General features: G+C 42.1%; 1 protein-coding gene and 1 long non-coding RNA gene across 2 annotated transcripts; one reads left to right on the top strand and one right to left on the bottom strand.

Annotated features, from left to right (window-relative positions):
* Positions 1-3,730: 3,730 nt before the first annotated feature.
* On the bottom strand, positions 3,731-18,152 carry LOC117558610 (golgin subfamily A member 1-like). Its single transcript, XM_034234884.1, has 8 exons — positions 17,968-18,152; positions 16,931-17,232; positions 10,245-10,335; positions 7,601-7,675; positions 5,583-5,680; positions 5,468-5,500; positions 4,065-4,288; positions 3,731-3,737 (listed from the first exon to the last, which is right to left on the bottom strand). Exons 2-8 carry the CDS (start codon positions 17,057-17,059, stop codon positions 3,731-3,733), a joined length of 657 nt encoding a protein of 218 aa, XP_034090775.1. The 5' UTR covers positions 17,060-17,232; positions 17,968-18,152.
* LOC117558608 lies at positions 9,032-9,647 on the top strand. Its single transcript, XR_004570848.1, has 2 exons — positions 9,032-9,347; positions 9,401-9,647. It is a non-coding gene; the product is annotated as an uncharacterized LOC117558608 (long non-coding RNA).
* Positions 18,153-18,800: the final 648 nt, after the last annotated feature.

Genomic DNA, 18,800 nt, shown 5'->3' with positions numbered 1-18,800 from the left:
GGAGTAGAGGAGACATGTCCACTGGTTGTCCCTTAGGCTATAGAGAGATAGTGTTCCCATCCACCAAACTCAAAGGAGTGACCCAGGGCAGGGATTCAGGAGGAATGCTGATTTGGAACAAGGAAAAACTTGTACACTCAATAGAACTCATCAAAAAAGGCGAATTTTCAATTTGGCTCAAAATAAAAAGAGAGGTGGTCGCCATGGATAAAGACATTTTCATGTGTACAGCATATATCCCCCCATCAGAATCACCTTACTATAGTGACAATAGTTTCTCCATTCTTGAAGATGAGATCAATCAATACCAGGCCCAGGGAAGTGTACTGATCTGTGGGGACCTTAATGCCAGGACAGGTATAGAACCAGATTCTATTAGCCCACAGGGAGACACACATATACCTGGCCAAATCAGCATTCCCCTCCCTTCACATCCCCACAGGAACAACTTTGACAAAACTGTCAACAAAAGCGAGCAGCAACTAATGCAGCTGTGCCGAACGCAGGGCCGGTACATTGTTAACGGTCGGCTTCGAGGGGACTCCTTTGGTCACTACACACACAGCTCTCCTCTTGGCAATAGCTCAGTAGATTATAGCATCACAGACCTCGACCCCTTCTGTCTGAGGGCATTCACAGTCAGCCCCCTAACACCCTTATCTGATCATAGTAAAATTACACTTTACATTAAGAAGACAGTAACAGACCCTCACGCAGCAGAACCCAGTAAACTGAACTATACCAAACAACCTTATAGATGGACAAACAATAGCAAGGACGAGTACCAGAAAGCAATCAGACATCAAACAATTCCAATTAGACCATTTTCTATCCACCCCATATCCCCACAGTAATGATGGCCTGAATCAGGCTGTGTGGGATATTAACAGCATCATTGACAATGTGGCAGATTTATCCAATCTGAAAAAACCACAATATCATAAATCAAAAAAGTCAACCAATGAAAAGTGGTTTGATACAGACTGCTGACATCTGAGAAAAACCCTCAGAAGTTTATCAAATCAAAAACACAGACAACCTGACAATCCTGAGCTCCGCCTCCAATATTGGGAAACACTGAAAGTATACAGAAGAACACTCAGAACTAAAAGGGAGCAACATGTGCAGCACCAACTTGAAATCATTGAAGAGTCCATTGATTCAAATCATGTCTGGAAGAGATGGCACTCTTTCAGCAAACCACACAAGGAAGAACTGGCTATTCAAAATGTATGTAACCTGTATAGTACCGTTACACTGAATTCGGCCCAAAATGATCTCCTCAACAAACTACAAATTCTAGAATCAGTCGTTAAAGACAACCAGAACCCTTTAGACTATAACATTACTGAGGAAGAGCTCCTGGCTAAACTCCAGGCCCTCCAACCAAGGAAGGCCAGCGGTCCTGATGGCATTTTAAATGAAATGCTCACATTTAGCAGCCATAAGTTCAACACTGCCATGTTGAAACTATTCAACCTCGTTCTGGGCATTGGACATTTCCCTGACATCTGGAGCAAAGGAATCATCACACCAATATTTAAAAATGGAAATAAATTTGCCCCAAACAATTACCGAGGCATATGTGTCAGCAGCAACCTGGGGAAGTTATTCTGCAGCATCCTGAACAGCCGACTGCAAGACTTCCTCAGTGAACATAATGTCCTGAGCAAGAGTCAGATTGGATTTACAACATCGGACTACAGACCATATATATACCCTCCACACCCTCATTCATAAACATGTTCACCAAAATAAAAAGATTTTCTCTTGTTTTGTAGATTCCAAAAAAGCATTCGACTCAATTTGGCATAACGGTCTGTTCCTGAAGTTGATTGAAAACGGTGTAGGGGGGAAAACATATTATATCATTAAAACAATGTATACCAATAATAAATGTGCGGTGAAAATTGGCAATATGGAAACAGAGTTCTTCCCCCAAAGTAGAGGGGTGAAACAGGGCTGCAGTCTCAGCCCCACCCTGTTTAACATTTATATTGATCAATTTGCAAAATCATTAGAACAATCCGATATCCCTGGACTCATCCCTCTCTGACACACAAATGAAATGCCTCCTGTTTGCAGATGATCTAATATTGCTAGCTCCATCTAAGGAGGCATTACAACAGCAAATGGATCATCTGCAAAGCTTCTCTCAGACCTGGGCCCTGACAGTTCATCTGGAAAAGACCAGGATTATGGTCTTCCAGAAACGACCCAGGGGTCGGGGAAACCCACACCGGCTCTTACTGGGCTCCACTGGCATAGAACACACACAGCTACACATTTTGGGACTCAAAATTACTTCGACAGGAAATTTCAATCTGGCCATTAATGATCTCAGAGACAAAGGAAGAAAGGCTTTCTATGCTATCAAAAAGTCTTCAAATATAGATATACCTTAGAATCTGGCTCCAAATATTCAATTCAATAATAGAACCAATCATACTGTATGGTAGCGAAGTGTGGGGTCCTCTTGGAAATCAAGACTTTGATCAATGGGACAAACACCCAATAGAAACCCTACATGTGGAGATATGCAAGAGCATCCTGAGAGTCCACAGGAACACCCCCAACAATGGATGCCGAGCTGAGCTAGGCCAATTCCCCCTTTTAATTAGGATACAACAAAGAGCAGTCAAATTCTACAACCACCTAAAAACCAGTGATCCCAACTCCTACCATTACAAAGCCCTCCATTGAGAGGAGTCCCCTCAACCAGCTGGTCCTGAGGCTCACCTCCTCTAACAGGACAAGGCCTCAGGACAGCCCTCACACAATCTGGCCCAACCAAATCATAGCTAAAGAAAAAGAAAATTACATCAACTATTGGACATGTCCCACGAAAACCCAAAACAAACTTCAATGCTATTTGGCTCTAAACAGACCGTACACGGTGGCAAACTATCTGAGCGCCGTGACTGATCCCAAACTGAGGAAGACGTTAACAATGTATAGACTCAGTGACCACAGCCTGGCCCTAGAGACTGGCCGACACAGGCAGACCTGGCTGCCCAGAGAAGAGAGGCTGTGTCAGCTCTGTCCTCAGAGACAGGTGGAGACAGAGAGGAGAGAGGCTGTGTCAGCTCTGTCCTCAGAGACAGGTGGAGACAGAGAGGAGAGAGGCTGTGTCAGCTCTGTCCTCAGAGACGGGTGGAGACAGAGAGAAGAGAGGCTGTGTCAGCTCTGTCCTCAGAGACGGGTGGAGACAGAGAGAAGAGAGGCTGTGTCAGCTCTGTCCTCAGAGCCAGGTGGAGACAGAGAGAAGAGAGGCTGTGTCAGCTCTGTCCTCAGAGACAGGTGGAGACAGAGAGAAGAGAGGCTGTGTCAGCTCTGTCCTCAGAGCCAGGTGGAGACAGAGAGAAGAGAGGCTGTGTCAGCTCTGTCCTCAGAGACAGGTGGAGACAGAGAGAAGAGAGGCTGTGTCAGCTCTGTCCTCAGAGCCAGGTGGAGACAGAGAGGAGAGAGGCTGTGTCAGCTCTGTCCTCAGAGCCAGGTGGAGACAGAGAGGAGAGAGGCTGTGTCAGCTCTGTCCTCAGAGCCAGGTGGAGACAGAGCAACACTTCCTGCTGCACTGTCAAACATACCAAGACATTAGAACAAAGTTCTTTACAAAGATAACATGTGAACTCCAAGATTTTGAATCACTGTCTGACCAGAATAAAATGCAACATGTACTTGGAGAAAATAGTGCCAGCAGCATAGAAGCAGCAAAACATGTGAGCACATGTCACAGCCTAAGAGACAACAACAACACATAACAGCTGTTCCTCTCAGCTCACTCTGATTGCTCCTCTACTTCATGTGTCTTTCTTTTCTTCCTTTCTTTCTTTTTACATTTGATACTTGAGGTTTTGTAATATATTGTTTAATGAATTCTTTCTTTTTTTATTATCATATATCCTTGACGCTTTGGCAATATTGTTCACCTGACATTCATGCCAATAAAGCATATTGAATTGAATTGAATGAGAGACAGAGAGAGAGAGAGAGAGAGAGAGAGAGAGAGAGAGAGAGAGAGAGAGAGAGAGAGAGAGAGAGACGTATTGACTTTATGGTGTTGCCTGCTAGTTTGAAGTATTTTGCTAATGCTGCATGATTTAAATGTCATGAATATTTTTCTGCTGTAAATCCAAACATCCAGCTCACATGTACGCACCATGTGTTTAACTTTAGCGAGCTCCTGCTGCTGAAAGCCCTCCAGTTCATCCAGGTCATCCCTTTTCTGGAAGAGTGCTAAGCTTTGCTCCATCATCTCCTCTAGCCGGGCTGACAGGGCAGCTTTCTCCTAAACAAACACAACAGTTATACCAATTGATGCTACACGTGCATTGTTCATTTTGAGGGTATGAGCAGGTTCCAAGTCCTAAGCCCCTGGAGAAATAAGCCCCTTACACCCACTAACATCTGGCTTTTGATTCTGCAGAGGCAAAGTTACATTCTGCATTCAATCCTGGCTGCAGTAGTCACGGTATTTACCTGATCAGCAGTGACAGACACATGACGCCGGGTGGACACACTGATGTTCGCCACTTTCTGGGCGCGAGCTATGTGACGTGCTTTGAAGGGATTTTATAGTGGATACAGAAGGGAAAAAAATGGTATTTGGACCATTATTATAATTAATAAATGTAAAAACTCCTGTAAGAAAACGGTAACTGTACCTTAATGGTTTTGTTATTTTGAATAAAATAACTTCATTCAAACAGAAACTAAAAGAGACCCAGTAAAACCTATTTGTTAGTCTTTCCACTGCTCTGACATCTCCAACTTTAAAAGTCTGAAATAGACTGAAACAGTGACAGATAAAAGAAGAAGGAACCACTTCTACTTACATCAAACGTGACCCACCAGAAAAAACACACCAAAACAAACTGAAATGCATGCTGGTCTGTTGGTAATGGGGAGGGACTCTACCCCCTCTTCAACCGGGGTTTGTGTTTTTGTAATGTGCATACATGCGCTCATTTTGGTGGAAAAGGGGAAAGTGGGCTTTAATACCTGGAGTTCAGTTTGGTTTCAACCAATTATTAATATTGTTCTAAAATAGTTTCCCTTCAGCTGTGGTCACCCCTTTTACGTACTTTTATAGACAGAGTAGGACACGAGCAGAACAAACTGGTGTAACTTCTTTTTGCTTTCTGATACTTGGTGACAGGCATACTTGATGCCATGGTTGTAACTTTTAAAAATCCTATATAGTATTTACTATGAGAAGATCCTGTGGTTGGTCTGGAACCAGATTGTTTTAAGGTTCTTAACCAGGTTGTTTTCTGTGCACCGGACCTTAATAGACCATTTTCCCACCAGCAGAAGCAAGCCCAACTAAATGGGCAGCAGCACCAACTGAAAGTCAATCACTCAGGATAATGTGAAAACACCGTATTGTGTCCTTGACCCTTCTATATAAAATGTTGAAAACAGTCATAATAAGCTTAATTTCATTCTTATAGAATTAAAAACCCACCTTTTCCAAATCAGTCATCTTCTCAATCCATTCCTGCAGGTAAAGTATAGAAAGTGATTACTGGACATGCCATAAATCAGGACTGTGCATTAAGTGAAACAGGAGAGTTATTTACCTCATCCTTCTTCTCCAGAGCTAGAGCCATCCCCTCTGCCATTTTGGCTCTGCTGGTCTGGTGAGTCTCGTTCTGGTCTTGAAGTTTCTTTATGGAAGCTGGGCATTGACAGTAGGAAAGAAAACAGAAAGGGAAAGATGGAAACCATACAGAGAGGTTTCTATGAAGCCAAAGAGAAGAGACATTTTAAATAGCACAGACAGTGGCATTGTTAGTAGTTGTCTAAAGTAAGAGTCAGATTAGGAAGTGTGTTCATCCCATAAGGCAGTGGTTCTCAAACTTTTTCTGTCAGGCCCCCCCTTTGGAGAAAAAAAAAAGTCGGGCCCCCCCAACACAAGTCAGGCTCAGTGGCGGCGCCAGAGATTTCTTTTGGGGGTGCTGTGGGGTAGCTTGACGTTTCATAGAGGGTGTTCAAACATTTAGGGTTTCCCATTAAAGTACCGGGCGCTACAGTGGAATGTTCTACTGCAACACTCCCCACGCATAAACACAGTGTACCTGCGACTGTTACAATGAAGGCTCGAGGCATATAGGTGTAAGCAGGGGTAAAGTGCTATTTTTATAGGTGGTGTGTGGACCTCACATAGGGGGGTCCGGGGGCAAGCTCCACCGGGAAGATTTATCTATGGATACCTCTCTCAACAACCATATGAAACAGAACTGTAAACAGATTTACTTTTTCTTTATGGATATTTTACAAATCACCCTTTCAAACTTTATTCTTGTTTTACTGTCATAGTATTTCATACCTGTTTTTCATTTATTCTCTTATTGTTTTATAACTATAATGATCATTATAAACGTGTGCCTCAGAAATAATTGTTTACATTAATGGTGACCAAAACGTTTGAGACCCACTGAGATAACACTGAGAGTCCTTTAGCTCACTGAGTCTCTCAGTCTGACAGGAGAGGACTCTCCTCCACTTTGTTGTTGAAAAAACTCCTTATATCCGTTAGCGTAGCTCGCTAGCACCAGAAGCTAACAACAACGATCTCCGGTACCGGTGCGCTCTCTCTCTCTCTCGCGCACACACACACACAGAGTCGAGCTTTAATGAAACACAGAGACCCAGACGTAATAGTACTGTACTCCATCATATTATTTTCGAATCAATAATTTTTCAATTTATGATTATTTATTTATTTTTATTTTATTTTTTATAGCCATCTTTCCTCCTGGTCCCTGGCATGCCTCTGCGCCCCCCACTTTGAGAACCACTGCCATAAGCAAAGACAGGCAATGCTTAGCAGCTGACACAAACTAAAAGCACAATTTGTAAAAACAAACACTGCAAATATTGTGTGAACTCAGAAAAACACTGTAAGAAGAAGTAGCTTCACTTTTCATTAAAAGCATGGGAACTTTCCTCACAGCCGTCTCCAAGGAACGGGACAGAGCTCTGTCACTGGGGCTCAGATTGTGATATTTGTCCTGCACTAACTCAAATCAAGCACCAAAAATGCACCAAAACTTCAACCTCAGAGTCAAAGAAGATCTACAGTATAAACTTAACATTGTTATCAAAAGTACCTGCAATAGAAGTGTGTCCAATCTACCAGAGTGCAACACAGCTATAAGACATGTTATAAACAATGGATGTGGATCTGCAATAGTCTAAATGTTGTTATTGCTCATAAGCACTCATACACATGAGTCCAGCTTTAAGTAACAGGCAATTAAGGTAGTTGTCACAGATTGTAGGAAATCTAGGAAACTAACGTAGGTGTGTGAGGCGATTGAGAGAAAGTGAGTACACCAACAAATGAATAGAAAATGCAAAGATTACTTATTATTAATATGCTAATAAATAGTAGAAACGTGTTAAGGGTGAATTAGATTAGAAGTGAAAGCATTCAGCACTCCCAAAGCAAACGTCTAAAGCTGATACTGACGTATAAGGTTCTGAATAAAAAACATCTTTATGGTAGAAGATGATAGGCTAGGTGATCGTTATTAACAGCAGAAAGACAGATGAGAGAAAGGAAGCTCATTGGGAGGAGAGTAGAGGTACGTACAATCCTGTTGCATTTCTAATGCAATTTCAAGCTTGTCCTTGGTCTTCTGCATAATTCGTAGCTGCTCAGCGTAGTCTAGTGTTGAGAGGTGGGGATGATGATCACACACACACACACACACACACACACACACACAAACGAGGGAGAAAGCAAAAGGGAAAACATGATTGAGAAATAATGGAGGGGTAAACTATTAATGGTTTTCTTATCTGAGAAAACCATGCTGGTTGAAAGGCTGCGTGTGCGACCTTTAACCTTTACTAAGGGCACAAAGTCACATAGGCCACCAAAAGGACAAAGGGGTTATTAGACTGAGTAAAGGAGAAAAACACCCTAAGCCTCAAATATGTCAGGACTATGTCACACAGCAACACATTATCATATGCTCATTCTGACACATTAATATGATCATCATTAGAAAAACACATTCTTTGTGCTGAATATTGCATCAGGCAAACATTCCAAACTTTGTGGCAAATTCAGATGATCTAGAAAGTGAATGTCAAAAAATATATATATTTGGAATTTCTACCGTATCACGCTTAACTATGCATTGATATATTTATATTTATAAAGTATAATATATATACATATAGCTTTAACAATGCTATTGTTTTTTATGAAGATGAACAATAGTCTTGATTAAATCAAAAACATATTGCACCAATGAATCTATCCCTTGGCATCTTGGATTCATAACATTCCAAAGTCTTGTTGTTGGTGTATTTACTCTATGTAAACTAAATAAGGACAGGAAACAATTGATATTAGTCACAAATCAAAAAGCAATGAGCTGCCCAAAAATGTGGAAATCCGACCCTGGTTCCTATTTTAAACTCTATCTTGATGTTACAGCCGCTGTTACCTTGTGCCCTTAACTCTGGTTGTGTGTGTGTATGTAAATGAGCTGTGCGGTTCCTATGCTGTCAGTGGCCGTACCGACCTCGTAACATCCGCAATGATTGGACGGACGTCACCCAATCCCCGCCCGCTTCTGCCACGTCATCCGGGGGAGGAGCATAAAGGCCGGACACGGACACCATTCGGGAGGCTCTGTATTGTGTGACAGACGCCTCAACCCTCGCATTGTGACATTGCCATATTCTGTGATTCCTTACACTGCCTAGCAGTGTGTATTCTGTGCTTCGTTAGACTGCCTAGCAGTGTGTATTCTGTGCTTCGTTAGACTGCCTAGCAGTGTGTATTCTGTGCTTCGTTAGACTGCCTAGCAGTGTGTATTCTGTGCTTCGTTAGACTGCCTAGCAGTGTGTATTCTGTGCTTCGTTAGACTGCCTAGCAGTGTGTATTCTGTGATTCGTTAGACTGCCTAGCAGTGTGTATTCTGTGCTTCGTTAGACTGCCTAGCAGTGTGTATTCTGTGCTTCGTTAGACTGCCTAGCAGTGTGTATTCTGTGCTTCGTTAGACTGCCTAGCAGTGTGTATTCTGTGCTTCGTTAGACTGCCTAGCAGTGTGTATTCTGCGATTCGTTAGACTGCCTAGCAGTGTGTATTCTGTGATTCGTTAGACTGCCTAGCAGTGTGTTCAGTAGGGTTCTGTGCGAGCACACTGAATAGCAGTGTGTCGTAGTATTCTGTGTTTAGTGTAGGGTTTGTGTGTGTGTGTGTGTTGCTTAGATCCAGGTTGATTAGCACCTGTAGACCAGCAGTCCTGTGTGTATACTGCTTAGATCCAGGTTTATTAGCACCTGTAGACCAGCAGTCCCGTGTGTATATTGCGTAGATCCAGGTTGATTAGCACCTGTAGACCAGCAGTCCCGTGTGTATATTGCGTAGATCCAGGTGATTAGCACCTGTGGACCCGCACCAGCTGTGTTTTCCTACAGCCCCGTTTTGTTTATTGTTTTGTTCCACTTTTGAAGTGAGGTACTTTCTTTATTTTGTAGCATACTGTGCAACTCTCTTTTGGAGTCCTATTTTGTTAAATCGTAACAGTTTGGTCCGTTGTTGGTCCAGGCTGTTCGTGTGTATTATTGTGTTCAAAGTTTTGGTTACAAATAAACCACCGGTAACAATTACCAATTCCAAACTGGTCGTGTCGTGTCCCTTTGGTCCCCCTAGCCCAATAGGGAACGTAACACTTGAGAATTAAACTTGATTTGACTTTGATTTTATCTTAAGTTTAATATCTCATATCAGCAGGAACCAAGGTGGCATTATTTCACCTCAGAGACATTGGAAAGGTACGGCTATTCTTGACCCTCCAAGATGCCGAAAAATCATTCATGCTTCTGTTAAAATTTGATTGGAATATTGTGTTGCATTTGGATCCAAACTCTAAAAAAGTGATTTGATATTGTACCAAAACTCTGCTGCTTCTAACAAAAACAAAGAAAAGAGAACACATCTTGGACACACTGCTCCCAGTAGCCTCTACAATTGTGTTAAAGTCCTTCTAAGTGGACACTAAACGTGTTGCTTGTCTTTATTCTGTTGTCATTGTTGTATATGTAAAGCACTTTAAGCGGCATGTATTACATAAAAAGTGCTACAGAAATAAAGTAAATAAATGTTTGTATTATCATTAGCCTCGGTCATTCAGAGATTGCATTGTGTTTCTATAATTTCATGATAAAACAGTTAGGATAGGGTCTATGGCCGCAGCACTGGTGGATGTTGGACTTACCTGATAGCTTGGCCTCCAGCTTGCGGATCAGATCATTCCTCCTGAGAAGCTGTGCAGGCAGGTCGTCCCTGGAGCTGCTGCCATCAGATGCCTACACACCCACACACACACACACACACACACACACACACACACACACACACACACACACCACACACACACACACACACACACACACACCACACACACACACACACACACACACACACACACACACAAAGTTGGTTTATCACAGTCAAAAATCCTCAAATCTGTCTAAAGCACTTAAGTGTTAAGTTTTGTTTTCACAGTAGGTCGTTTCACTCTACTGATTACTTTATAATATGGTGGTTATTAGTCAGAACATTTCAGAAAGTCCACACATCAAGTCCAAAACCTGAAGTGAATCATTGATGTTTCCTATCAAAGTGTTCTGTACAAGCACACACAAATCTGGATCTGCAGAACTCCGACAACACCTCCGCAGATTTTAAATACAAAAGAGATGTTTCTTCGTTATCCTAAATACATATTGTCAATCACATTACAACAGAAATGTGAATAGGTTCTGCAGATTTTCATTCTGGATCATGGCTGTAAACTATTTAAAAAGATATCTCCAGATTTGGGTCTGAATACCAGTGTATTACTGTACATGTCAGTGGTATTTGGCTAGTCAGCTCCAGGTAATACAAATCTATGAAGTGGTTGCAAGGCAAGGCAAGTTTATTTATATAGCACCTTTCAACACAAGGCAATTCAAAATGCTTTGCAAAAATGAAAGACATTAAGAAAATGGCATTTAAAAGCAGCATTAAAAGAAAAAGTACATGGATAAAAATAACAGTGCAGTCTAAGATGTGAATAGTTCAATTAAAAGCAGCGACAAAAAGAAAAGTCTTCAGCCTGGATTTAAAAGTAGTCAGAGTTGTAGCGGACCTGCAGGTTTCTGGGTCTGTCTGTCTGTCTGTCTGTCTGTCTGTCTGTCTGTCTGTCTGTCTGTCTGTCTGTCTGTCTGTCTGTCTGTCTGTCTGTCTGTCTGTCTGTCTGTCTGTCTGTCTGTCTGTCTGTCTGTCTGTCTGTCTGTCTGTCTGTCTGTCTGTCTGTCTGTCTGTCTGTCTGTCTGTCTGTCTGTCTGTCTGTCTGTCTGTCTGTCTGTCTGTCTGTCTGTCTGTCTGTCTGTCTGTCTCTGATCGATCGGAGCAACCCTAATAGTAAGTGATAGACAGATTGATCCAATCACCTGCCAAGTATTTTTGAAATACTTTTCCAAATGGCTTCCAATGGAGCTTTCCTAGATGGTTTGGTGAAACAAACCATCTGAGTCAGGTTAGTAATGCTCCATCACATGTGTTACATCTATTACAGGGTGAATCTTTAACTGAAGCTTGACTTTAAAGCAACCCAACGGAAGTTTCATGTAAGTTTAGTTCTTTCACTCTTAGCTCGGGCTGCGGTGGTGCTATAGGCGTGAGCACGTTGATACGACCTTCCTAGCCGGAGATATGGCCGCCTTTTACAAGAAACCTCCGTTGGGTCGCTTAAAAACAAATATCCCAAATCCAATTGCAATCGCAATATCTGTCAGAAAAATCGCAATTAGATTATTTCCCCAAATTGTGCAGCCCTACTGTGCACTGCCCGGCACTAAAACAGGTCAATTAAGCAGTCACATCCAAAACAAACAACTCAGTTACAAAAGACAGAAAGGTCAGAGCTGTGCGTGTTCTGTTGGGAAACGAGAAGTGAATCAACAGGGCTTCATGTTAGACTGGTTGGTTTGGGACTGAGTTATACCGTATATCCTGCCTACATGAAATGAACACAATGTAATGTGAGGCACACCCCAGCCCTGCTACCTAGAAACTGGTGACTACTTCAAAAGCTGTCAGCCAGGGTTCCCATCATAGCACTGACATTCATTCCTGCCATTTTCTTTGAGTCTCCAGAACTACAGTGACAAGAAATAGTATGTGAACCCTTTGGAATGTCCTGGTTTTAAGCATGAATTGGTCATTAAAGGGGATCTGATCTTCACCAAAGTCACAAGAATAGACAAACAAGCTATTAACACAAACATTTCTAATCTTTTATGTCTTGGCAGGAAAAGTAAGTGAACCCTCTCCATTTTATAACTGGTAAAACCTCCTTCTGCAGTAATAACCTCAAACAAGCGCTTCCAGTAGCTACGATCAGACCTGAAACGAGGGGGGAAGGAGAAATGGAGCATTCTTCCTCACAGAACTGCTTCAGCTCAGCCATACTCTCAGGATGTCTGGTGTGAACGGCTCTCTTGAGGTCATTGTCCTGCTGCACCACCCAACCATGGCTGAGCTTCAGCTGGCGTACACCAGTCTGAAGCTATCCTGGAGGATATCTTATGGCGCGTTTCCACTGTAGCGGGGTAGCCCCGTTTAAGCGTCCCTAAGCATCCTCGCTCAGGCCTCGGGCTGCCTCGCTGGCCGGCCCAGGCCGTGGCGCATTTCCATTACAGTTTAGGACCTGGGGTAGCAACGCAGTGTAGGCGGGGCGATCGGCTTTGTTTTTGTTCACATTTCGAGTTGTTCCGTCGAGCTCCCGCTGGATTTGATCATCCCCAATGAGATGTAGGAACGTCGTCACCTCCTCGGTCGACCACGGTGTGCTTTTCTTATTAGACGTAGCCATTTTTGTAGCTCATCCGTTTACAAAATGCTGTTTATAAAAATGCTGCAAGCTTGCTTCTAGATATATATGCGACGCTAGGGATGAACTCGCGCACAATCTTGTGACAATTCTCTCTGACCAATCAGCAGTCGAGAGTGTTGACGTCACTAGTTCAGCCCTAGCCCTGGTCTGATAGAACCACGATTTTATGAGGCCGGAAAAAGAGGGAAAAAGTACCTGGTACTAGGCTATATGGAAATGCCACCAAAAACGCTTGAGGACGGTTAAGGATGCTTAAACGGGGTTACCCGCTGCACTGGAAATGCGCCATTAGTAAACTTGAGAATTCCCTTTTCTTTTAATGATGGCAAACTGTCCAGGCCACGAGTCAACAACACAGCCCAAAGCATGGTGATCCCTCCACTCAATTTATAAATAAATGCAGGTTATTAAAAAAAGGGTCCACGTACTTGTTCTTGTGCAGAAAACACTGACTTCTACAAGAAGTTTCCTGTCTTTAATTCACCCGAGTATGGCAAAGACAAATTGTAGGCAATACAAAAAACAGCTTTAAAGCTTTCATTGTTGTAATTGCTGCTGTTTTAGTGTGGTTTATGGCATGGTACTGTATATTAAATGATGTATTTAATTATTAACAATTGTTCTGCACTGAGAGGGAAGATGTGATACTGATGACATGTAGTCATTTAGCAGTGGTGCTGCACTTTAGAACATGGCACAGAGGGGATTACTGCAGCTGGACCCAGCATCAAAGTGTATAGCCTTTGCAAAGTGTATAGCCTAACTGGATGGTCCTCACTTAGTATGCGTAGGATGCAGCATTGGTTTTTATTCATGTATAAAGGCATTTTAGGAAAGCTTCCACTCTGCATATGTGCCAGATTTGCTCCAGTTTGTGACTCTCACAACCTCAGACCCAGTGCCTGGATACGGGTCCAGGTTCCTGCTGTGCGGACTGAGGCTTATGGTCCTTGGTCTTGGAATGAGCTTCAATCACGCCTCAAACTGAAGGCACTTGTCCCTATAGCCTGTTTTAAGTTGAAGTTGTCTGAGGTCCTTACCACCAGTTGCTCTTGCAGTAATAAGTAGTACCTTTCTTACTGTCCTAATGTGCTCAATGTAGTGGCTGCTTTTCGTCTTTTGTTTACTTCGTTGTGTTCTCTGTATTTTACATGTCGGTGTTATGTGTAATAACGTTGCTGCCTTCTTGGCCAGGTCAGCATTGTAAATTAGATTTTATCTCAATGCTTTTATCTGGTTAAATAAAGGTTCAATTAAAACAATTAAAACAATTCAACAGAGCATAGAACACTGTCCTTAATATCACAGTGCTGCTTTTTATGGTGGACATACAAGCATCTACAAATAGTAAGGGTGCTTCGTTCAGCAGTTTCTGTTTATCCACTTTCAAATAAACTCACTGTAATGCAGTTCATGAAGGACCCGTTAGGCCACAAACAGATATATTCCTTACAGTTATGGACATTAATCAATTAGTTGAGAATAAAGTGATTTCATTTTTTTTATGGATGCTGCTGTGAACACTGCCATGTTTCACAAATGAGCTACTCGTAAAGCAGAGGTCGGCTACAGTTCCTGCAGTTCATAGAAAGTCCCTTCACGTGTTGTGTGTTGTCAGATCAGGTACATGAAGATGTTTGTTTCACCTTTCAAAGCCCAGAGGCCTGTACCACGAAGCAGGATTTTCGCTTAGCGGCTAACTTCAGGGAAAACTTGGGGTTTCCGGTCCTACGACGCTGGTTCTCTTTTTAGCGGGCTAGATCTCCATGGTAACTTATGCTTAGCGGCTAACCTGGTCGGGACCAGGTTAGGTTGCAGGCTAAGAGCTCAACTCAGTGAAAGCACCGCCTGCTGACCAATCAGAGCTCAGTGTGCGGAGTTCAAAGCGATCAAGTCATATTACAGGAGAAAGGAAATACAGAAAAGCTGCCGTCGCAGGAAAGACGGCCGGCAAAAATCACCGACTGTGTGAACGTGAACATGAATAGAATCCCAGCTGTATTCACCTTGCAGGTGCAGCTCTGTGGCTTTGATCCTGGATCAAGTGTTTAAGTCATGGATGTTTAAAGTTTAACTTCTTCATATGTCTAATATTATAGTTGACTTTTCATTCAGGAAGTATGACGCTGCGCTGTCAGTACGCTTGTCCATGTTTGTGATTGGTCGAATGCTCCAGATACCACCCCTTTAATGTGAACGCGCACCTAACTAGATAGGACACGGCTGGCTTGAGCGATCCACTTGATAACCCGCGTCGTAGGACCGCTTAGCGAGAGCGCGTATGTTTTGGATTAGGCCAACCGGCTAACTCAAACATATCATGGTTAGGTTGAACCAGCTTCGTAGTACAGGCCTCTGTTGGTGTGTCCTTTCAAAGGACACACCATCAGAGGAATGGGGTTTGAAATGGATGGTGGACTCTAAACCACAACTATGACGAGTCGACAACAGCCAACAATATTGTTGGGAACACTTAAGAGCGATTTGATGAACATAAGAAACACTGAAATTAAAACTAAATCCATCTGAATATGAATATATTCACACATGGGGATGGATTAGTTCAATGGTCTTTGAACATATTCGCTATCAGCTAAATAAAATGAACAGCTTCTATATCTCTCTCTCTCTGTCTTTCCTTGCATATCTGGTGCTGAAAGACACACAGATGACAAGGCATCAGTCAATCATCAGCTTCCTTCAGCAGTTTGTATTATTCCTATTATTTCCATCCTTATCTTCATGTCTTTCTGCTGGAGACGTACAGCAGTAACAGGTCATTGATATCTATTATGGGGCCTTGACATGGTTATCGTTACTCAGCGTGGATGCTTCCATCACTGTTTATCGTGGAATCAATACAAATGTGCAACACAAAGATATTATATGGAAAGATAGATAATAACAGTTAAATACAATAAATCATCCAGCAAAAACAAAGCTGTTTAGTTTCTTCTTGAGTCAGGAACAGGAATTACCATTAAATACTTATTATTAGATGAACACTGAAAAGTTACTGAACTATTTTGTAAGGTGATAAAGTATTTCCAAAAAGTTGTCCACTGTGGGTTGGAACACAAAGGTGTGACGGTGTTAAGCAAACCCAATGTAATAAAGTATCCAAACAGTGGTTGATTATTAGTGATGTGTCGGTCGCGAACGAGCCGATTCTTTTGAACGGCTCTTTGGTACAAACGAGGAGAACCGAGTCGTACTTGGTGAGAGCCGTTCTTGTTATCGTCCAATCGTTGGTCCGCACTCACTGCCTGCCAAAATCCACTCGCCTTTTAAAAAGCTTGATTTTGTTCCCCAAACGTATTCTGTGAAGACCCGCCCCTACTGTGATTGGTAAGTTTCAGCACGAGGAGTGAGGTGGGGTGGGTCTTAACGGAATACGCAAGAGAGAGAGAAGTCATAACAAGTGGTAGGCTTAGGCTACAGGACAGGTAGACCACGTGTTCTTCGGATGGGAAATGAGCCAAACTCGAAAACGCAGCAGCATTTGGATGCACTTCAACCAAAACCCAGGCAGTGATAAAGCGCACCATATGTAAAGGCAACATATCCTTTAAAGCAGGGTCAACAAATAATCTCCATCGCCACTTCAATACACAGTATCTAATATTAAGAGTTGCATGAATTTCATTCAAGGCCAGCCAACTTTATTTACTTAACACATACAGAGGGTCAATTCAAAGTACATTCACTGACATGAATGACATAGATATGGCGCCACCTTGTGTCATGTTTACAATGCAGATTATTGACATTAGGTCTGAAATACAGTCAATCATTATCCTGGTGATCATTTCACAGGTAAACCTAGTAACCCCGCCCCCTTTTAAAAAACGGCTCTTTTGAACGGCTCTTTGAAAAGAACGGAGCCATAAGATCCAGCTCCCTTCAAAGAGCCTTAATTCCCATCACTATTGATTATGCATCAAGAAGGGAGCAGACCATCTGCAAAACATTTGATTGCATTAGAATAATAACTTGTGATGAGTTCTTAAAGTACTTACAAAGTCATCCCCTGAGTCTGCCCCTACTGAGGTGATGGATTCCTTGCTGATGGTGCGCGGTATCCGAACACCACTCCGAGGTGCTGTGGCCGCCTCCTCTGCGATCTTCTTCTTCAACTTGGCAAACATGTCTGTCCTTTGAGTGTCTCTCTTTTGGTGCAATTTGCAGTTTCTAGAGAGTAAGGGACTTCCTGTGACACATGGAAGTGTGTGGCTCCTTGTTCTGAAGGCTGAAACAGAGCTGTGTCCTTATGCAGTACCACTCCAAACAAGTTGTTTCTGGTAATTCCATTCTGTTACAGCTAGGAAAAGAAAAGAGACAGTTATCAAAATTGCAAGATTGACAACATGGGTTTATTGTAAGAACAGTCACATGTCACATTGTTGTAATGAGTCCAGCAACAAGATCAAGAGCTTTTCTGCATCCATTATTATCATTTCATAATAGACAGACAAAAGCTGGAACATTTTGGTTGTCAAGTCTTTCTACTTTAAGGGCCATTTATTACAAAGAATAATAATAAGGTGATAATTAAGTAGTTAATTGAAGGATGTGTTTTACTGCACTGGAAAACGATCCATGTTTGTCAAATTGGTATGTCAAAAAACTGTCCAATAATTTGATCATCATTTTCAACCTTCTGAATGCTTCCATTCTGCACCAGAGACTCTAACGGTTTGGGTTCAAATGCTTCTTTGTCAGGTTGAGGAAATGTTATGATGGAGTAAGTATGCAATTCATCAAAAATGATAGCATAAAACTACATTTGGAGTTTGTAAATAAATGTGTTTCCGTGTCAACGCTACAGTGTATTCTTACTGACTCCAACCAAAGTGGTGTCACAAATTGCTGCAAAGTAAAAGCTCTGTCTGTGTGTTTCGTCAGTGTAATCCCATTAGGAAATGTACAATGACACTGTCAGACTATGTTTTGACAGACAGCTAGCCAGCTAGCTCTTCTAGCCATAACAATAAGAGTTAACACCACCACCGGGCGATGCTAGCTGTCGTTAGCTTGCTCGTCACCTTTCTCTTACCATATTAACTTCGACAACGGATCAGTCCGTAGCGTTTTCAAATGTTCAATGAATGTACGTTCGCTTCTTTGCTGTATACACGTAAAGAAAAGCTATCCTTGTGACAGTCAATATGTACTAGCTGTCTCGACTGACAAGCTAGCTGCAGCTAGTTGGTGAGCTACACGTATTCATCCCAACACAGATGACTGATGACGACACGGCGGGGCCTCTGTTCATTGGCTACAGAGCTGAGAGGAATGTGGGCGCATGCGCCGTCTAGAGGATACGGGAGTATCAACCAGCACCTTTAGAGATGTACAAAGATGAACATACTACAACATCTCTGTAACCTGCCTTTAAAATGTGACTAAATAAATAAATAATGTATTAGTATATGTCAAAAACAAATATCAAATGCTTGAGAAACTCTTAATTCTGCAGTAGCTTTGACAAATGGAATCAATGCCTCTCCGTGCTCCAAGTAGCCTAACTGTATTTGCAGAGGTGAAATAAATCATCAGATATTTACTGAAGTGAAAATACCCGTTATAAATAGTGAAAACACTATATTACAAGTAAACGTCTTGCATAAACAATCCTACTAAAGTAAAAGTACAGAAGATGTATTTACATCAAACCATACTCAACTACAACATAATAATAATAATAATAGATTGGATTTTATAGTGCTTTTCCTAATGCTCAAATACACTTTAAATAAAATCTGAACAGAAACAGTACAAAGAAAACAAAAAGAACATAAACAGTAGTCCTAATCCTAGTCAGCCCTAAACTATATTGTTTTATTTCGTAATATGTTAATGAACCCTCCGGTTTAGCTTCTTTGTGTA

This window comes from Gymnodraco acuticeps, unplaced genomic scaffold (assembly GCF_902827175.1).
Source record: "Gymnodraco acuticeps unplaced genomic scaffold, fGymAcu1.1, whole genome shotgun sequence".
NCBI classification, from domain to species: Eukaryota; Metazoa; Chordata; class Actinopteri; order Perciformes; family Bathydraconidae; genus Gymnodraco; species Gymnodraco acuticeps.
Note: the sequence above shows the minus strand (reverse complement) of the source record. Positions and strands in the feature narration are given on the sequence as shown.